Source organism: Camelus dromedarius, chromosome 2 (assembly GCF_036321535.1).
Source record: "Camelus dromedarius isolate mCamDro1 chromosome 2, mCamDro1.pat, whole genome shotgun sequence".
NCBI lineage: Eukaryota > Metazoa > Chordata > Mammalia > Artiodactyla > Camelidae > Camelus > Camelus dromedarius.
Window position 1 is genome coordinate 52,580,376 of NC_087437.1, and position 22,495 is coordinate 52,602,870.

A 22,495-nucleotide genomic window follows, 5' to 3' on the forward strand; every position below is an offset into this window, starting at 1 on the left:
GCACGTAACCAGGTAACTGGGTGGCAGAGCCCGTTCTGCCCCCTGCTCCAGCCCGGCTGTCTCCACCCATCACGGAGGTCACACCACCACTCAACTCTGCTGGGACACAGAGGGACTAAGGGGATGCTATGCAGGGAAGCCCAAGGGATTGACCCCTCTCTATTTTCCCGAAGGCTTGCTGGAACAGTTCTGGAATAGCACTCAGGTTGCTATGGTGGAAAGAACACTGGACCAGAAATAGGATAGCCTGGTCCAGTCTTGGCTCTCAGTCTTTAGCTCTGTGGCCGTCAACACGTCAGTGAAACTCTGGGCCCTGGTTCCTTACGGGCAACAGGGAGTGGAGAGTTACTGCTGCAACTTGCCCCAGGAGGCGCTCAGTAGCCTACAGGTCAACAGAACTGGTATCTAAGAGCCAGCCCTGCCACCTGCCTGCCTTGGCTGTGTCCTGTTACCCAACCAAGTCTCACCTTTCTCAGGGGAAAAAGGAAGGATTTGATGAGACAATCCCTCAAGTCCCTTTTAGTTGAAATGAGTCTCATTCTGTCCCCTGCACCACATCTCAGACAACGGGACTGGACACCGGGAGCAGCCCACGGGGCGCAGCCAGCCCAGCGGTTGTCCGCCTCACCCGTGCTTGCTACCACAGAGGGCCGGCCCGCGCGGCCGGTCAGTACCGGGCTGGGGTCTCACCCGCAACAAGCCTGCGGGGTGCAGAGGCCCTGGGCCGCCGCCACAGCCCACCCACACCTCGGGCTCTCATCCCGTCTGGGTGCTTTGCAGACGAGATAAATGAATCCTGAGAGGGGAAATGATTTACCTACATTAAATTCTTTCCTGGTCTCACTGCAATCCTCATTCTGCACGACTCAGAATGTTTTGTTTTTGTTTTCCCTCCAGCACACTTGCTGTGGGAGAAATTCCAGCTCTTCCTGGGGAGAAAGTGCAAGCATTCTTTCTTTCCAAGTCATGAGACTTCTTGTTCGGAATTCCGGGTTGTCCCATGGTAGCGAATTATTTTACGTAACAACGGAAACTCTGTTTCCGAAAAGTGCTTCATGAAGCTCGGGACGTGCTCAGCATTCTGCCCGTGAGTCAGAGCTGATAGCTGGGCTTGGAGCACGACCAGGGTCGAATAATCCTCCCCTTTCAGCTTCCCTGACTTCTCTTCCCGCTGTGCTCTGGCGGGCAGGATGTGGGTCCGAAACTGCGGCTCCGTCCGCACTCAGCCATGGCGTAAATCAGGGGCCTTCCTTCCTGAGCCTCCCAGTCCCAGGGCTGCGTCTCAGGTCATGTCACCAGCTTTTGTTTATCTAAGGCTTCATCACCGCTTTTCAAAGAGTTTTTCATTCAAATTGTTTTTTCAAAGTTCAAGGGTTTCTGAAGCAGAAGCTAATTAAAGCACCAAGCACTGACAGCTGCTGAGTATACATTCTCACCCCCCCCCCCGCCTAGACCCCTCCCCGCGCTTGGGGGGCTCCTCAGCCTTTGTTTTATCTTCCTGAGGAGAGGACAATGGTGGCCCAAAGAGAACCAGGCTGGCTTATCTATTACTAGTACTTTTTCCTAATTCATTTCTTAGTTAAAAAAGAGTAAGAAAGGCAAAGATGAGAGCTGAGAGGAATAGTCCTGGGGGCAGCTTTTCCAGACCCTGTGGGATTTTGTCCCTGGATGGTGTGAGCGTGGCCCGGAATGGACAGAAGGAACAAAGGGCATGGGGTGGATAGTGGGGATGGAAGAGGGTGGGAGACGGGCGGCTTCAGAGAGCAGCTTTACCTTGATGGAGGCCCCGGCAAATCTGGCCAGCTGTTTAATGTGCGCGCCTTTCTTGCCGATGATGGCTCCCACAGCCTGGGTGGGGATGAAGAGATTCACAATCTCCTGCTCTGGATACTGGAAGGACAAGACCAGACAGAAGACATCATTCCCACTGGGGTGACCCCGGTGCCCGTGGAAATGGCCGGAATCCCACATGGGATCCTTCGGCGGCCTGGGCGCTGCAGGTGGGAAGCTGGAGGGATGAACCTGGATGTGGGCTGCACTGACTACATGACAACCAGAGTACAAAATCCCCTCGGGCAGCTGTGAGTGTGCTGGATACGGCACACTGCCTGTTCACGGGCTTTCTGACAAGCGGTATGTATTTCTCCTGCATCTTCATCCAAGGAATCAGCAGCCATGAAGCTTACCTTGTCAGAGGGAACAGAGAGCTGCCCGGCCCAATTCGTAGGCAGGAGCAGCATTTTCACTGGAGTGAAACGAGACTGCAGCTAAACCCACCCTGACAAGGCCACGCAGGGACGGCCCTGAGAAACGTGGGTGAGGCCACAGCGGTCCCTGCTTTCCCTGCTGTAGGGTCTTTGGGAATGACACGGCCCTTTGCTGGACTTGGTTTAGAGAACTTTGGTACCTCTGTTCTTGAACCCAACACCACCACCTGGTTTGACCCGTTGCTTGCCCCTCTGCACCAGCGTCCTGCTACCCGTAGGATGCCGAGCAGGCAGCATCAGTGCTCCCAAGAGCCTCTAGTGCGCTCGAGTGCTGGGTGTCTGGTGTGCTTATGCTCCGTGATGTGGTCAGTCTGCCAAGGACTGCGTGCTGCCCGCCCCAGGAGAGGCACTTACTGAGTGATGATGTGGGAACGGGCCGAACTGGTGCGGGGGGTACAAGCTGGAGAAGTATCCGGAGTGGGTCTGCAGCGGGAGAGAAACGGTCAGTCAGCAGGGGTTCTCAGGACAACTCACCAAACACAGGGAGGCAAGATCCCAAAGGCAACCCAGGCTCCCTGCACCGTCACCAGGCCGCACAGCTGTCTGCATGCCTGTCCCTCTGCAGCTCAGACCTCTGCTCCCTCCCCCCACAGAGAACTGGCTGGGTGAATGTTCCTCATTTCCGAGTTGAGCCAGGCTCTAGGCTTCCTAGGAACCCACTGCCACAGGAGGAGGGGCACACATTTCTTAATCTGCCCTCAGGCAGAGAGGCAGGGCCAGTGGCTTCTACTTTCTGAGGAATTATGAACCATGGAGCAAAAGAACAGAGTGCTAGGACAGTATTCACGAGTTATTCAGAACAAGCAAAGGTGCTCCTGGGAAGTCAGAAGGAATGGAGATTGAGATAGAGAAACTGAAAACAAAATCAAGAGAGAGAGAGAAAAAAAAAAAAAAAGAAAATGAAAGAATAAGGGGGAGGAGGAAGGCAAGGGACAGGAAGGCAAATGTGGATAGAAGAAAACAGCTATTAAGAAAATAGCATTAATTTTAAAAGTAGCTGCTTTTTACTGAATACTTACTGTGTACTAGGCATTGTGGTACTTTATATCTATTTATAAAATCTCTTAATCCTCACACCAGTCCTGTGAGACAGGAATATATCTGTTTTTGTATATTTTTATGGGCAGGATGTTAAGGAGTCAGAAAAGTCCAGTTCACTGTGCTTTACACGTAAGGCTGAGTAAATGCTGGCATGCCTATTACAGCATGGGGGTGGACACATGGCCATTACAGGAGGGGGTGGACAGCTCTGAGCACCATGGAACCAATCCCCGAGGGCCCACCTAGCAGTGGTCAGACATGATGAGACTTGGAGTTAGGGGGCACAGCTTTCACTGAGGGCCCGTGAGCAAACCTCCTGGTGTCCTCTGTCTCCTGAATAACCAGTAGTGCTGGACTCTGAGCATAACTTTGCTGAGGACTCATTAAAGGTAAAATGAAACTATTCCTCTTTTTGAGCTTGGACAGTAGACTTCTGACCTCAGGGGAAGAGAGATGTAAACATGGTGGGGAGCTTCCCCTGGGGTACTCTGGGTGCCCACAGCACCTGCTGGGGATGGAGGACGGAGCTCTGCCAAAGGAAGGGAACCATCCTGTAAATGCAAGACTTTGCTCTTACGACGCGGAAAGAGGCTGCAATGACACCTCATGCCCACAAGAGGGGGCTATGAGACCAGAATTCACTTAGCAACCTCCACTTCTGCGAGGAAGCTGAGTGAAGCTGGTTTTAGCTCCCTTGGTCCCATCTCTTTCTTCAAGAGCATCAGCTCCTGACCCTTCTCCATGCAGGTCTCTGTCCTGAGCCACAGTGGGTCAGGGGGAAATTCCTGCAGCTCTTCTGTCCAAAGCTCTACCTTGGGGAAAGGATGCTTCTGCCCCGCTCTCACCTGGAGGGCCTTTCCTTCAACTCTCAGCAGATACAGTTCTTCTGAATTGTGACTTGGCCTCTACGTTGACAGGCCACAGTGTAGCTCCATCCTGGGTTTAAATACTTCCAACGTAAACACTATCAAATTAAGATCTACCACTTGGGTTAGGGGAGGGAGCTGAGTGTAAAACGATAAAAAGAATTAGTTCCCCACTCCCCTTTTCATTCATGAGTTACAGCTGGAAAACTGTTGTGTAGAAAGAATCCTGAACTCAGCAATCAGGAGCTTGTTTCTAGTTGGGGCTTCATCATTAATCTTTGTGGATACAAGCTGGGTTTTGGAGTCAAAAGACCCCGACGACTTGAATCTGAATCACTAGCTCTATATAAGTTGGAATAATTTATTCAACTTTTCTGAACCTCATCCACAAATGGATTAAAATAATATCTATTGCTTGCAATACTGTCGTGAGAATTTATTCAATTGTTCATTCATTCATGCAAAAGGTATTTGAGCAAAGCACTGTTCTAGGTTCTAGGGACTCAACTATTGAGACAGAAAAGGTCACTGCCACCATGGAGCTTAGGTTCCGTGTCTGGGGAGACAGACAAGTATGTGGAAGAGAAGAACAGGAAGCCGCGAGGAAGGGGAGCTGTGGAGACGAGGGGAGGGATAGCCACTTCAGCTGGAGGGGCCTGGGAAGACTCTTGGAAGCGACCTCTGAGTTGGGAACCATGGAGGAGATGGAGTACCATGCAAGGTACTGGGGAAGGAACATTCTAAGCAGGGTTCTTAAAGGTGCAGAGCTAGGAAAGGGGTTGGCCTGTTTGGAAAACAGGAAAAAAGTCCAGTATGGTGAAAGCGACTAAGGAAGAACAGCAGGATACGATGGGGAGGCAGGCAGTGCGAGATCACGCAGGGCCCTGTGGGTCTTGGTTTGGACATGGACTTGACCCTAGGTACGATGGATGCCCCTGAAGGATGTTACGTGGCTTCAGTGAGGTCACAGGAAAGGAGAATCCATCATCGGGCACCGAAGGGGCTCAGCTAGTGAGTGTTAAATGAGTTCTTATTTATCACTTATTGGAGCACAACTTCCATTTGCCATCTCTTCCCCGGGCTTACACAGAGTCTACAACCTCAAATGGAAGAGGTGCTTAGTCATAATGATCAAAAAGTAACCTGCTGATGACTTGAATAAATGTTCTTTTTAATGGGAAAGCAGGCTGTAGCCAACTGACAAACTGGGGCCCCAGAGTGGGGGCAGTATGGAACCCCACCCCCAATATGGCAGTCGGGGTTACTGTCTCTCAGGGCCCCCAGCTATTTTATGAGGAAGAAGCTACATTGATTATTTCAAAAGAATTATGACTTGGAGGGGTGCGGGGAAGAGGGGTTATGGTAAAGGTACCTCTGCAAGAGGTAACCCCCCCACAAAAAACCCCAGAGAGGCAGCAAGGGTGAGGGGTCCACTATTATCCACTGGTTCATTTCAAATTCTCAGTTTGAGGGAAAGTAGTGTTTGCTTTTCTTCTATGTCTGACTATGCTGGGGGTAGAAGAGGGGTAGATATGAAACACACTCCTGAAAATTTTAAATGAAATTATAAACAGCTGGGCCTGCATTTTTTGGAAGAACTGCAGGGTCCTCAATTCCCAACTCTTGTGTAACCCATCTGATGCATCACTTAGGTTACATTCTGAAGCATAAAGAAATCAGGGAGTGGGACGAGAGAGGGGTGGGAAAGAGGCAGTAAAGAGGGCAAGGTCAGGCATACAAATTAGGTTCAAGTCTACAAAGGGTTTTAGTGTGATGACGGAGTGGTGCTCTCCCTGGGAACCAGGGATGCAGACATGGGGGAGGGAGTGGACTTGGTCAGAGGGGTCAGAATCATGGGCAGAGCTGTTCAAGATTCAGAACATGCAGCATTCTACCCCAGCTTGTCCAAGTGCCTCCTTACAGCCCCTGCCCACCACCCATGGGCTCTTAAAGGACCACCTCAGGAGCTGATGGGGACCAGAAATCGGTCAGCTAGCAAGAGACAGAGCCAAGCTTTAGGCACAGATCTCTTGCCCCTAGATCTTAACTGCTACCCCCAATACTGCCCTCTCTGAGAACATTCTAAATTCACTGGTTCAGGTGGGGCCTATGGTGTATGTTATGATAAAGCTCCCTTAGGGATTCTAATATGTCCTCTACTGAGTTTACTGAAGTACATGAATGGACAATTAAAATTCATTAGACATATACAGAGAATCAGCAGCATGAAAAAGGGAAGCAAACTTGAGCAAGGCAAGCAAATGACCTCAGTGAATTAATTCAGGAAAGAGGGAGAGCCTTTTTAAAAAGTCTGCTTTGATTTCCCAGTGAGATTCAAGAGGGCAGCGCTTTAATGTGTGAACAGACTGCCTTGAGGAAAAAGACCAATCAGACACCTAGGTTGATCTTAAAAATTAAAAACATGATTAGCAAAGTAAACACTCAATAGAAGCCATATAAACAGTAGCACAGACACCCCCGAAAAGCCAGTCAGAGGAGATGAACCCATGCAAAACAAAAGGAGGGCCCCAGAGGAAGCAAGAGTGAGAAGACCTACTCTCTGTCCGTCAAGTGTAAACTCCAGGAGGAGAAGCAACACTAAAATTACAGATGCAAAAGGTTTTCCTGACCCAGTGAAAAACCTGAATGTTCAAATCAAAGGGTTGAGTCAGATTTCTGATTTCCAAGGGTGAAGGTAAAATACTACAAAAGGCAAAAAAACGTAAAGACAAAGGAAAAAGAAGTTACCTACTAAAGAAAGAGAATCAGACTGGTAGCAACTTAACTGAGAAGCAAAATGCTATAAGTAATGTTTTCAGAATTCTAATGGAACTATGGCCCTGGAATTTCTAGACACCCAGTTGAACTTTTATTCACGCATTAGGGGAAAAAAAGGTGTTTTCAGATACAGAAAGGCTTAGAAATTATACTTACGTACTACTGAGAAAAAAGTTGTGAGGAAGTACTCCAGAAAAACAAAGAAACAAAAACAAGTAACTCAAAAAATGAGAGGATATGAGACACAAGAAACCACCTGCAGTGAGCAAAGAAACCAGTAAAAGTTTAGTTAATTCCAAATAACTGTGATTTATGAGGTTATGTATTGATTAATAAAGTTTAATAATTTGGACTAAAATTCCAGATTATTTCTAGAGTAATATGATCAAAATACATTAAACAAAATCTGTTAGAAATAAAGAATCTGAAAAAAACCATGATCAGAGTGAGAGAACAGTAAACTGCTCTCAAAATGTAACAAGTCTTACAGATAAAAGTAATTATATGGACAATACAGGTCACAATTAAAAGCTTGATTTTACAGCCATAAACGTAACTTTGAGTCCATCAGCAAAGGTGCATCGTTCCAAGTAGCCGTGACTTCCAAAATTTGATCATGTGTGAGCAAGACCACAAAAATCACAGCTGTTCCAATAACATCCTTTGAGCACAAAGTACAGGAAACAATTGCAAAAGAAAAGAAACTCTTAACTACTTAGAGGTTAAAACAATAGAAAAACCCATAGCAAATCTGATTAAGAAAAGAGAGAGCACAAACACACGATGCTAGGAATTAAAAGAGAGAGAGAACCGCAAGTGTGCAGATTTAAAAGGCAACGGTCAGCTTTATACAACTTTGGGCCAATACATGTGAAAAGAGAGATGAAATGAATGCTTTTCCAAGAAAATATAAATTAAAAGCCAAGTCAAACATATATAAGAAACTGCAAGATTATAAACGACCTTCCTCCAAACAAAAGGTGCTAGGCCCAGAAAGTTTATGGACGGGTTCTATCAAATCTCCAAGGAACAGAAAATTCCTTTTATTCTTAATTTTCCCAAGAATAGTAAAAGTTGACTATCTTTCCAATTCAGTCTTCAAGAAAAAAGAAACTCTGCTGTTAAAACTGTCAAAGGTCCTATAAGACTACAGTAATTGCAGTGCAGACAGAGATGAATGGAACAGAACAGTCCAGGAATACGACTCAGTGGGAATTCAATGTAGGACAAAGCTGGCATTTCAAACTGAGGGATAAAACGGTGCATCACTCTGTAAGCGATTTGGGGAAAATGGATATCCATTTGGGGAAAAAAAAATCCCTTTCTTAAAGTATAAGTCAAAATAAATTCCTTATGAATTATAAATATAAACAACAATCCCCGAAAACCAACAACTAAAAATTACTACTAAAAATAAGAAAACTTGGGAGACTGTTCAACTGCTTTACACACGGGAGAAGGCTTTTTCTTAGCATGACGTCAAAAGCCAGAAATCCATAAAGGAAAACATCTGTGATTTAACTAAATCCTTAAAATTTCTGCATAAATTCTATTGAAAGGAAATCTGTGAAAATTTTAAATGCAATACCCTTTGATGCAACAAATGCCATCTTAGAACTTACTTCCAGATATACTTACACGCTTACGTATAAGGATATTTATTTTCACACTATTTGTAGTGGAGAAAGACTAGAAATAACCCAAATGTCCAAAAATAGTGTGCTCAGTCGAAAAATTGTAGTAAATTCATACAATGGAATACTAAGTAGCCATTAACGAGAACTTTGTCTAGCTATGGAAAGATGTCCATAATAAGTAAAAAACAAAAACAAACCAAAAACCCTGTAATTCACTGTGTATGGTATGATTCCATTTATGTTTTTGAATAATTGATTTTTATATGATTATGTGCTCAGAAAACATATTTTTTAATGTGTAAACGTAACAGTGCTATTCTTCTGGGGAGTGGTTGTTGGGTGAAACATGGGTAAGAGAAAGAAGACTGAAGGAATCATTTGCTATTTCCTTCATACAATACTTCATTTGTTCAAAATATATCTATTTTAAATTACTATGGCACAAGACACCACACATAAAACAAAGAGAAATGACAAGCTGGTGGAAAATACAACATGACAAATGGTTAACATCCTTAATATGTAATTAGCTGTTACAGATCACTAAGAAAAAGAAGAAGGGAAATGACATTAACAGCTAAGGTTCACACAGCAGTTACTGTGTGCAGACTTTAACTTATTTAATAACCCTCACAACAGCCCATGATATATGTACTATTGTTACCCCATCTTACAGATAAATGGCCAGTAAGCCCCAGAGTGTTAAATCTCGTAATAGCATCTTTTAAAGTATCAGACTGCAAGGAACAATTACATTGGTAGTGAGAGTATAGGAGGAGGAAATACTTTTCTAAGAAAAAAGAATATATATATATGTATATGTATAACTGAATCGCTGTGCTGTACACTAGAAACACAACATTCTGAATCAACTATACTTAAAAAAACAAACAAAAAACTTCTCTGTCACACCCTTGATGGGAAAGAAAAGTACTACATTGTTTCTGTATCAAAACTTATTATATCTCAACATTCATATTTTATAGTTACATATAATATACAAAATTCATATATTCTTTGGCTCAGCAATTCTATTTCCAGGAATTTATTCTGAAGAAACAACTGAATAAAAGAACCAAGATATAGATATATAGATATATAGATATATATGGACAAAGATTTCCACTGTAGAGTGACAGTTAAAAATATATATATATCACCTATATATTTATTATACATACATATAAACTGTATATATACCTACACACATATACATAGAAACACTGGCTATTTCTAGAGCAAGAAAAATTTTGCACTTTTACTATTTGCTTCTTAAATATTATTATGCATGTACTAATTTTATAACCAGAAAATAACAAAAAATAATAATTTTCCTACATACACATATGCATTCAAAGCTCCTAGAGTTGAGAGACTAACTCACACACGTGTGAGCCAGCTCTAAGGAGGTGCACAGACTTCCTGACCTTTGGATGCTAAGAGCAAAAGGACTAGAGTTTTGTGATGTATAAAAGCAACCAAGAAATACCCTAGTTCCTTGAGATCTGAATGCCTGTGTGACTGAAAAGCAATAATATCTTACAAGTATTTAAAGTATCCCCACCACTCCATCCTACCCTGTCCTCCTCAGGAGGCCTGGGCCCAGCAGGGAAGCCCACGAGCCTGCAGTGCAGGTTCCATACCCTGCACAGGTGGGTAGCACTGGCAGCCGGCCTCCTCGCCTGGCCCCGGGCTTCTCAGCTCTCTGAGAGAGGTTTGTAGCAGCTGTGTTGTTGCAGAGTTGGGGCAACTGTGTGCTCTGGATTACAATTTAATCTTGATCTATGAGCTCAAATCAGAACTACCTGGCTTTTAACCTAAAGAAGAAATTTTACTTAAAATCTATTTTATAAAGAACAAAAATTCTGTATATTAGTAAAATCATTATGCTACTGTTTTAGTTAAAAAAAAAAAAACTTAGAAGCTTTCCAATTGGCAAAATCTATTCTTTAGAAAGTTTAGAAAATATTCTGCTATCATGAAAATTTCTCTTATTGTTCTAGTTCAGGGATCTGCAAATTTTTCTGTAAAGAGCCAAATACATATTTCAGGCTTTGCACATCTCAGGTCTCTACTGCGTCTACTCAATTCTGCCATCATAGCAGGAAAGCAAATAGTATGTAAATAAACATCCATAGACGTATTTATTTACAAAAATAATTGGTGGGTGGGATTTGGCCCTCGGACTGTAGTTTGCTGACCTCTTTCAGATGACCAGTTTCAGAAGTGCTCTCTTATACTCCACCCCAATAACTATTCAACTACTAATTTGCATTCTGTGACTATAAATTAGATTTGACTTTTCTAGAATTTCAAATAAATAGCCCATAGAATATACACTCTTTCTGTCTGACCTTTTTCACTCAGCATAATACTTTTGAAATCCATGTTGAGATTCACCTCTGGTTTTGTGTATATCAGTAATATGTTCCTTTTTATTGCTGAGTATTATTGTTGTTTGGATATACCACCATTTGTAACTATTCATATCTGTTGATGGACATCTAAGGTTGATGAACATCTAAGTTTTGAACTATTATGAATAAAGCTGCTACATACATATGTTATAAGTCTGTGTGTGGATATATGTTTAAATACTTGGGAGTGGAATTTATGAGTTCTAGAGGACACTGAACCTTCCGAAGCATTTATACCATTTTGCACTCCAGCCAGCAACGTGTTCAAGTTTTAGTTCGCCATGTCCTTGTCGATGCTTGGCGCTGCCGTTGGTTTTCATTTTAGCACCTTTAGTGGATATGCAGTGGTGTCTCACTGTGGTTTTAATATGCATTTCCCTGATGATGTTGAGCAACGTTTCATGTTTATTTGACATTTGTATCTTCTTTTTGGGAAGTGCTTTTTCAAATATTTTGCCCATTTTAGATTTGGGTTAACTTACTGAGTTGTAAGAATTTTTGTCTACATTCTAGATAAAAGTCCTTTATAAGATATGTTTGTGAACATTTTGTTTCCATCTGTGGCTTGCTTTTTTTGTTTTCTTAATGATAGATCTTGAAGAGCAGAAGTTTTTAATTTTGATGAAGTCCACTTTATATATATATATATTTCTTTTATGGTTGTATTTTTGTGTGTGCTAAGAAATCTGTGCTTACTCCAAGATCAGAAAGAATTTCTATGTTTTATGCTAGAAATTTTACAGTTTTAGCTTTTATAACTAGCTCTGTGATTCAAATTAATTTTTATGAAATGTATGAGGTAAAGGACTAGGTTCATTTTTTTGATTTTTGGTTATTTAAATACTATTCATTAAAAAAAAATTATCCTTTCCCGTTGAAATACCTTCACCATGTATTTGAGGGTCTGTCTGAGTTCTGTATTTACACCAATCTATATTGTATATTCTTATGCCAATACCACACAGTCTTCATTACTATACATTAAAAATTATAGTCTTGGAAAAAAAGAAAGAAGTGTGGTCTATTATATATACCTTTTTTCTCCCACTGTTTAGGTTAGTTAGGTTGGGAGGGTGCCCTGGCTTTTGAAGTTACCTTCTGTGGAGCAGTGTATACCATCTTTCTCCCAAGAAATGAGATGTGTCTAAATGCCAGTTCATTGTACTGGGCTCAGTCATTCTCAAATCTCACAGCGGACAGGCACCTCTCAGAGCTCCTCTCCCTCCTAAGAGCAGCTGCGTGACTAACTTGTGGCCACTTCCCTCCTGCCTTATTCCAGCTCCCTCACCCTGTCACACACACACAAACACACACACAGCTCAATTTTGGGCCCTATGCTCTCGTTTAAGGGAAAATGAATATAACTCTAAAGAAATGGTATGGAGAGATTCAAAAATGACTCAGAAGAGTTGTACATAAACACGATGACAGAATGTGTATGTTTTTGTGACTAAGAATGTGGGTGCCAGTTCATGTCTCTATTTTGTTGGCAAAACAGCACAGCGAGCTCATCCTATCTCTCTACAGATAACCCAAAGAGCTTCTAGGAATTCTGACACTGCAGTGCCTACACCAGAGACCACCTCTCGAAAGAAGTGCTTATGGTAATGTCCTCCAACCTGATTCTTCCCGTTTAAACAGTATAAACATGTTTAAAGAAACTTAGTTTGCTTACAAAATAAGTAGTATGTGTGGAGAAGAATTAGGAATGGGGAAAAAAAGCTGTCAAGTACCCCGAACCCCAACTGGGTCATGTGATAATCCTGAACAATGCTTGTGAATGGGAACAAGAAGAAACCCCCATAAAGAAAACTCATAAAGTTCACATTTCTTCTTTTGCTATCAGTTATGATTCAAACAGTAAATACTTACTGAGAATCTACTAAATGCCAGGCATTGTGCTAAGTGTTTAGAAACAAACACTGTGTGTTATTTTCTTTTAAAAACTGCCTATTAATAAAATGCAATGCATTTGAATTGTAGATATAGGTGGGAATTTTATATATATATATATATATATATGAGTCATCTAGGAACTCTAATATTTTAGTAAATGAACACTCATAAAGGTTCTTCTTTGGGCTAACAAATCCTCTCTCTGAATAAACAGGCTTCTAGTTAATGAATCTGCTAGTAGTCCCTTTCCCAGATATGATATACACTATGTTAAGAGCACATGCTTAGAGGATGGTTTAGTAATATTAATCTCTCCATTAGGAAGAAGTCCTAAGAACTGCTGGATTCATCCTACAATCACTTATGAGCACAACCTCCAAATGAAAGCCTTAGCTCTGATTCGACACAGCAGAGAAATGCTGCTGCCTGAAGGAGCATGAGCAAACCCCTGAAAGCTGAGCTACTTACAGCGAAAGGGTGGTAGGGGGGAGCGGGGGGGGCTCCTCGGGGCCCTGCTGGTGGAGGCAGCACGGACAGTCCTGTTGAAAAGATGCCAAGTGCGCTGAGGTTCAACCCCGGGATCAGATTGGCTTGTTGCTAGGAATAAAAATGGAGAGAAAGTTGAGGGGAGGAGACTAGAGAGGCCCAGCTTGCCTGGACAGCCTCCGTCTCTTGTCTGGTTGGCACCAGTGTCTCCTCATTGGCTCTGCCCTGGCCCCGTGGACCTCTTCCCCACCTTGCTGCCAGGGTGGGCTCTCCAAAACTCAACCTGATCATGATGGTCCTTCAAAGCTTCTCTGCAGCCTTGAGAGTCTGCACATCTTAACACAGCAAACAAGGCTCTTCCTGGGGCCCTAGGCCAGCTCACCAGGCTCTCTCCTGCTAGTCCCACCTTATCCCAGTCCTGCCCTGTCCTGCAACTCTCGCCTCTGGACCCCTGAACACACTGTCTACCTTGCAAAAAAATGTGCTTCTCTCCCCCCCTCACCTGGCTACATCCTACTTGTCATGTGGTTTCACCTGAGCGTGGGTGTCCCCTCATCCGGGAAGCCTGCTCTCACCCTAAAGGTCTCAGCGCAAGTGCCCTGTCTGTGCTCTCCTCACGTGCCTATGCTTCCCTAGAACAGCACTTGTCACATGGTACTTGAACTGCCTGTGGAGCAGCCTTTCCCCCTAATCAGGCCACAAAGTTCTTATGGACAGACTGTCTTGCTTAGGGTCGCGAGCTCAGTGCCTGGTACATAGTAAGTACTCAGTAAATATTTGCTGAATGAATATGTTTAAAACATATTGGATTAATAGTTTTTTCTAACTCTATTCAGGGAAAGATCAGACCCTTCAGTAGGATACCATATATGTAAACTCTATTATCCAGATTTGGAATGGTTCACAACTTTGGCTTTTTTACCATTTAGTTGTCAGCTCTGTGATCATCTCACTTGCTTATTTCTCACTTAAACATGAGGATGCTCACAGAGGCTGGGGGTGAGTTTGAACTACACCATCCTTTCAGAGGCAGAGGGATGCAGCCTCTGGCCTATATCCAACCTGTCCCATCAATGCCTCCCCAAACACAAGCAATTCTCTAACATTTTCACTTTTCTTATCTGTGGCTCTAGGGTCACCCAGTAACTTGCTTTCTTTTAGAATCTCTGGAAGAGGAAAGCTAGGATCCTTAACCTTTATCCCACTGATGTGTAAGATCTAATAGTCTTGTTACTCCTCTAACAATGCATGACTTTACTACAGACATGAATGAATCTAAGTGATGTATATGCTCAGGTGAAGATTCTGGGGACACCCAAAAGCTTTGCAGCATTTCTGGGTGTTCACAGAAAGAGCTGTTTATCATAAGATATCAAGAGCCTAAAAGAAGAAAATGAGATCAGTGGATGATACTTCGACAGACAAATATACACAAATAGGGGAGAAGGTCACACCACAGTCTTCTCATTGTGTCCCTCAACTGCCATGTGACGTGGGCTGCTGAGGGTATTTAGGGTGACGTGGGAGATAGAGTGCCGACCTGAGTAAGGAGGCCCTGTGCAAAGTGCTGCAGTGAGGGAACTGGGGCTGTGTTTAACCCACCTAGTCCTTTGTCAACGTTTACTCCTCTGTGAAATGTTACGAAATTTGGGATTTGCTTCAAAGTCATCCTAGGGGTGTGGGGATGCGGATGAAGGTTCAGATGAAACAAAACAGGTCATGAGCTGTCAACTGCTGAAGCTGGATTATGGACATATGAGAGCTTATCATAGTATTCTTTCCTGTTTTGTGTATGTTAAAAAATCATTCTCATAAAAAAATAAAAATTTACTCCTCTGAGCTGAGTTTGGGCTTTGATTGATGGACAAATATTTTTAAGATTTCTGAATGCCAGAATGGTGTCCTCCCATTATGAAGTTGGAACTAGGTAGTAATAACAGGAAAGATAAACCCAAATCAGTCTGCTAGAAGTTTCAGAGCTGAGGAGGGTGACAACATCTACTGGGCAATCTACAAGAACAGATCAGTAAGCAAGAGATGAAGATCAGAAGTTAATTTTAAAGTAAGTATGTATTTTTTAAATTGGAAAGTAGGGGGAAAATAATCCCACTTTTCTAACGTATCAGCCATTCTGATTTTTATATGTAGCTTTCCAGTCATTTTGATCCATATTACTTTGCATAATTATAACCCTAGCTATATATATACTTACATATACTCTTAATTAACAATATATAATAAGCAATTCCTTATTTAAAAATCTTCAAAGTCACCATTTTAATGGCTTCACACTATGTTGTCCAGTGTATTTATCATATTTTTCTAGTTGGTTTCCTGATTATTCTAATGCTTCTGACCCAAGAAGACAAGAATAACTCTGCATACCTATTTTAAGGTGCTTCGTCACTATCTGAATGACAATTATTATTATTAGAGAGTCTTGGGTCCCGCCTGAAAACACATGTGAAAAACAGTGGAGAAGAAAGCAGTAGGCACTTACATTAACAGCCAGCATATCATTTTCAAAGGCCTCACGTAGCTTCTTCATGATCTCTGTTTCAGCATTGGCACAGGCCTCAACTGTGCCCTTCACAGTGATGGTTCTTTCAGGGTTGTATATGCTCAAATCCTGCAAGCTGGCCACCAGGAAAAAGAGAGAAATTTCCTTTTTTCAAAAGGAAAAATAAAATTCCAGAAGGATCACAAACAAGTCTTGGCGGAAGAGGTGGAGAGAAGACTGGATTCCCTCACCACACACTGTAGCATAGAATATCTGCCATCTTATCTCAAATCTTTGCAGTGACTTAGATCATATCCGTAGAAGAAAATCTTTGACTGGTAACTATTATGTATTTGTTTTGATGGTGCTGAAGATAATTATATCACTCACAATTACATTTTCATTTTAAGGGAAAGCAGATGAATGAGATGGACATATCGAAATTCTCAAATTCTCCATTATTGGGCACAATTAATCTGAACAAGTGGCTTACGATGAGATTGTTATCTTGGTCCCTGTCTCATGTTCAATTTTCTTCAAATTTCTGCCTTCTTTTCCAATCAGTCTTCCAACCAAGCCATTGTGGGCCAAGATCTTTAGAGGAATCTCTTCAGCTCTAAAAGAGACAAGCAACAATTTAACATTTAGGGTGAACACAATGGTTGCCTCCCAAGAGCTATTACCCAGCTTTTTTCTTGCAAATAGAAGCCACCTTTGTTCAGGTAACAAGTGGACGTGGGCTTCAGGAAAGGCTTTGAGTCCCTCACTAACCCCAGTGCATGAATTTTGATTAACACAAATCAAATTATGGTAATTACACTCCCTTGTTGTGACTGGTTGGAAATAGGCCCATGAGAGAGGTCTGGCCAATGAGGTAGGAGAAGCAGCCCGCTGGGTGACTTTAGGAAGGTTTTCCTTGCTCTCAAAAAGGGCACAAGGGGTAATGATATCAGTAAGATGGCAGACTAGGAACCTACAGACTCTCTTACCCCCACAGAGACACCAAGCTGACAACAAAAGATAGGCTAGAACTCTAGAGATCAAGTGAGAAGCTACAGCATCCAGGATTTTATAAAACCAAAAAGGGATTCTAGCAAAAGGGGTAGGAAATTTTGTGGCGTTTGGCATGCCTTTGATGCTCCTTCCCCCACACAGTACAGCAAGGGGCAACTGGGAGGAAATCTCCTACACCAGGGCTACTCTCTCGGGATAGAAACAAAAGACTGGATCATGAGTCCAACATTCTGGCTTGTCTGGGGGCTGCCTGAAGGATTGGTTTTCATCTCGCCTGACTTGGAGAGCTGACAAGACTGGTGCCAGAGCCTGGAAGCTGCTGAAAACACAGGTGAATGGTATGTTAGAGCTGCAGTCCCATAGAAGCCAGGGGGAGAAAGAGATCAGAAATGGTTTGAGAGGTCCTAGAAACTCCAGCCAGGCTGATTAGCAAAGGTCTTCCCCTGAACAAAGCCAGTAATGCAAAGACTGAGAGGGAGTTGCTTTTTCAAATGCCCAAACCCCAGCAAAAAGTTATAAGGCATATAAAGAAATGCAAACATGGCCTAATCAAAGAATCAAAATAAAACTCCAGAAACTGACCCTAAAGAAATGCAGATCTATGAGCTACCTGACAAAGACTTAAAAATATCTATCATAAAGATACTCAATGACCTGAAAGAGAATACAGACAACTAAATGAAATCAGGAAGATGACGCATGAACAAAGTGAGAATGTCAACAAAGAAACAGAAACTATAAAAAACAACCTAACAGAAATAATAGAGCTGAAAAATACAATAACTGAACTGAAAAATTCATTAAAAGAGTGCAACAGCAGATATGGTCAGGCAGAAGACAGAATCAGCAAACTTGAAGATTAGTCATTTGAAATCAAGTGGGGAGGAAAAACAAAATTTTTAAAAGTGGAGAGAGGCTAAGGGACTTACAGAGGCTAAGTGGGTCAACATACATGTCATTAGAATCTCAGAAGGAAGGGAGAGAGATGGGGCAGAGAGTTTATTAGAAGAAAATAGGTGAAAACCTTTCTAGATCTGAGGAAAGAAATGGACATATAGATTCAAGAAGCTCCAAGAACATCCAACTGGGATAAATTCAAAGACAATCACACTGAGATACATTATAACCCAAGTGTCTAAAGTCAAAAACAAAGAGAAAATCTTGAAAGCAGCAAGCGGAAAATGATGAGTAACACACAAGGAAGTTTCCATAAGATTATACATGAATTTCTCAGTAGAAGTTTTGCAGGCCAGAGGAGAATGGGATGCCATATTCAAAGTGCTGAAAGAAAAAACTGTCAACCAAGAATACTGAATTTAACAAAACTATCATCAAAAATGATGGGGAAATTATGAATCTTCCAGATAAACAAAAGCTAATGGAATTCATTACTATTAGACCTGCTCTACAAAAAATGCTAAAGGGAGTCCTTCAAGTTGAAATGAAAGGATGGTTCAACAAATGAAAATCAATGAACGTACTATATCACATTAACAGAATGAAGGGCAAACCCACATTATCATCTCAATCGATACAGAAAAAGCATTTGACAAAATTTAACAATTTTTCATGATAAAAACACCTAACAATTCAGGAATAGAAGGAAACTACCTCAACATAATAAAGGCCATTAATGAAAACCCCATAGTGAACATCATATTTAATGGTGAAAGACTGAAAGTTTTTCCTCTAAGATCAGGAACAAGACAGTGATGCCCTCACCACTTCTATTCAACTATTTTTTCTTCCTTTTGGGGGGGGGGTGTAATTGGGTTTATTTATGTATTTATTTAATTTAATTTTTTTTAAACCGAGGTACTGGGGATTGAACTGAGGACCTCGTGCATGCTAAGTACATACTCTACCACTGAGCTATACCCTCCTCCCTCAACATACTATTGAAATTCCTATCCAAAGCAATTAGCCAAGGAAAAGAAATAAAAGGCATCTAAATTGGAAAGGAAGAAGTAAAATTATCTCTGTTCACAGAGGACATGATCTTATATGTAGAAAACCTTAAAGATGCCACAAAAAAATTATTAGGACGAATAAAGTAATTCAGCACCATTGTAGGATATAAAATTAACACACAAAAATCAGTTAGTTGTGTTTCTATACACTAACAATGAACAATATGAAAAGGAAATTAAGAAAATAATTTCATTGATAATAACATCATAAAGAATAAAGTGTTGAATAAACCTAACCAAAGAAGACATATACACTGAAAACTATGATACATTGCTGCAAGAAATTAATGAAGACAGCAATCAATGGAAAGACATCTTGTATTCATGGACTGGAAGGCATAAGATTGTTTACATGTCCATACTACCCAAAGCAATCTACAAATTTAATGTAACCCCTATCAAATTCCAATGGCAATTTTTGCAGAAATAGAAAAATTCATCCTAAAATTCATATGGAATCTCAAGGGACCCTGAATAGTCAAAGCAGTTTGGAAAAGATCTCACATTTCCTGATTTCAAAACATAATACAAAGCTACCATAACCAAAACAATGTGGTACTGGTATCAAGAAAAATAAACCAACAGAAAAAAACAGAGATCCCAGAGATAAACCCTTGCATGTATGGTCAAATGATCTTTGACAAAGGTGCCAAGGCTACACCACAGGGAAGGGACAGTGTCTTCAAAAATGGTGTTGGGAAAACTGGATATTCACTTGCAAAAGAATGCAGCTAGACCCTTATTTCATATTCAGAAATTAACTTAAAATAGATTAAACATCTAAATGTAAAACCAAAAGTACAATTTTCCTAGAAGAAGAAAAAGGGGAGAAGCTTCAAGATATTGGACCTGGCAATGGTTTCTTGCATATGGCACCAAAGCAGTCAACAAAAGCAAAAATAAACAAATAGGACTACATCAAACCTAAAAACTTTTGTGTCAAAGGACAGGATATAATGAAAAGACAACCTATGGAATGGAGGTAAATATCTGCAGATCATATATTGTGATAAGGGTTTAACATCCAGAATATATAAAGAACTCCTACAATTCAACAATTAAAAAAACCAAATAACCCGTTTAAATATGTGCAAAGGACCTGAGCAGACATTTCTGCAAAGATGATATACAAATGTCATAAAGCATGTGAAAAGATGCTCAACATCTCTAATCATCGGAGAAACACAAATAAAAACCTCAATGAGATATCAAATGAATACAAATATTACCTCAAACTCATTAGTTCGGCTACTATCAAAATAACAGAAGATAACAAGTGTTGGTAAGGGTATGGAGAAATCGGAACTCTTTTGAAATGTTACTGGGATTGTAAAATGGTGCAACTCCTATAGAAAACAGTATGGAGGTTCCTCAAAAAATTGCAAATAAAACTACTGTATGATCCAGCGATCTCACTTCTGGGTATATATACAAAAGAATTGAAAGCAGGGTCTCAAAAAGATATTTGCACACCCATATTCCTAACAGCGCTATTCACAATAGCTAAGAGGTGAAAGCAACCCAAGTCTCCATCAATGGACAAATGAACAAACAAAATGTGGTACATACACATAATGGAATATTATTCTGCCTTAAAAAGGAAGGAAATCCTACAACATGGATAAATTTTGAGGACATTACGTTAAGTGAAATAAGCCAATCACAAAAAGATAAATACACCCCAAGGAAGGTAAAGCAGAGGAAAAAAAAGTCATGAGACTTTGAGTATATGATTTTACTGACCTTGCAGTTACTCTACCTTAGGACTATGTGACATCGTAATTGTTTCTTACTGCTTGAGCCACTTGTGATGTTCTACTATTACTTGAGACCAAAATCATCTAACAGATCCATTACTACTGCCCCCAAATAAATGGATGCTTGAAGAAGCTCCATTAGAACATAACTTTCAGAGGGCAGGGTATTCCATCAGCTTTGTTCACTGGCACACAGAACAGTGCCTGGCATATAGTACATCCTCAAAAAATATTTGGTAAATGAATAAAAAGAAAGTTTAGGATCTCTATTCTCCTACATCCTCCACCTCCCACTCATCCTCTGCAGTGTTCAAGTTAAATGTCACTTACACAGAGAGGCCTTCCCTGAACCCCCCAAGTCTCTTCCTGTCCCTCTAAAACCTTTGACTAGGGCCGCCAGTCACCTGCAGTCATTTCCACTGCAGCACTTCTCATGGCTGTGCTGCACTCCTTACTGATGTAACTATTAGTTTAGCAGATGTCTCTCCCACTGGACAAAGCAGGAACTGGATCTTGCTCAGGGCTGCAGCTTCAGCCCCCAGCTCAGTGCTCAGCACAGTGAGGCACTCAAAAAATTTTTTCTTAGATATTCAAACTCCATCTTCCCTCTACATGAACATTTTAAAAATTCAATGTATACAACAGTCTTCTTGGTTATTTAGAATACCGTAAGACACTTACACCTAGGTCAGAGGACCAAGGAGGGTATTATTTAAAGTTCTCAATAACTTGGATGAGGGAGGAGCTTCTTTAAGTTAAGCCACAGCGTTTGATGGGTTTCAAAAGCCCCAAACTGTAAATAACTCATAAGTGAAAGGTCAGAGTCCCTTATGAGATCTAAGAATAGACTTAAAATGGTTTTCTTTTAAGAACTACTTTCTTTCACCTTTCTGGTTTTGGAACGCTATTATTTGAGATTATTTGCTAAATTAGTTTTGTATTTGATTCATCCCTCACTGCTTCTTTATAAAACTGCCACACTTGCCTATAAGCAGATTTTGCCAAACTGATACAGAACCTTTTAAAAAATTATTATATTGTCTATCTCATTACCATTAATTTGTTTATAACACAAAGTCAATTGGTTTAGTAAAAACTGTATTTGTCATTCAGATTGGTACAACACTCTGGAATGGTAAGAAATATTTTATAAAAGAAAGGCACAGGGGTGGGGGGAGATAGAAGAAAAAAGAAGAAGAAAGTAGCCATTCAGATACCAGTTTCTACTACTTAAGCAAATGCAATCCAACTTTAAAAGCATGCGAGTGGCTTAGGAGCATGGTGGAAAAATCCTTTTCCAGCATTGTAAATGATGGTTTTGATGACAGTGTACATTCTATACCTGCGCTGTCCAATAAGACAGCCATCAGCCATACATGTGACTATTTAAATCTGAATAGATTAAAATATTCAGCTCCCCTACTGCACTAGATACATTTCAAGCACTCATGTTGTAACAGCATGTGGCTAGTGGCTATCATACTGAACAGTGCAGGTATAGAACATTTTCACCATTGCATGGATTTAAAAAATTTTTTTTTATTATTGTGTTATTTAATTATTTTATCTTGTGGGGGGGTAATTAGATTTATTTATTTTTAGAGGAGGTACTGGGGATTGAACTCAGGACATTCTGCATGCTAAGCATGCGCTCTACCACTTGAGCTATATCATCCCCTCATTGCATGGATGTGGACAGCACAGTCTTAATGTTCCTACCAATGATTTTCACCAGTTAGTGAGAAGCATTAGGATCACCAAGAGAAACATACAAGTAGAAGAACAGCCATATTATAAACATAAAAGATCTATTTCCACTGTATTCTCTTTAGGAACAAATTTCGTAAAAATAATCCCTTCCCTGCT

General features: G+C 41.2%; 1 protein-coding gene across 2 annotated transcripts in view; it reads right to left on the bottom strand.

Annotated features, from left to right (window-relative positions):
* Window positions 1–22,495, bottom strand: part of IGF2BP2 (insulin like growth factor 2 mRNA binding protein 2) — a 146,727-nt gene that overhangs the window by 9,234 nt on the left and 114,998 nt on the right. Inside the window, exons 8-12 of one of the 2 annotated variants that reach the window (XM_010976161.3) lie at window positions 16,382–16,504; window positions 15,889–16,024; window positions 13,371–13,499; window positions 2,622–2,690; window positions 1,774–1,890 (exon numbers count right to left, since the gene is read on the bottom strand). In XM_010976161.3, coding sequence (XP_010974463.1) covers window positions 1,774–1,890; window positions 2,622–2,690; window positions 13,371–13,499; window positions 15,889–16,024; window positions 16,382–16,504 — 574 coding nt within the window. The remainder of the gene's footprint in view (window positions 1–1,773; window positions 1,891–2,621; window positions 2,691–13,370; window positions 13,500–15,888; window positions 16,025–16,381; window positions 16,505–22,495) is intronic. The other variant, XM_031452753.2, reaches the window with a different exon arrangement.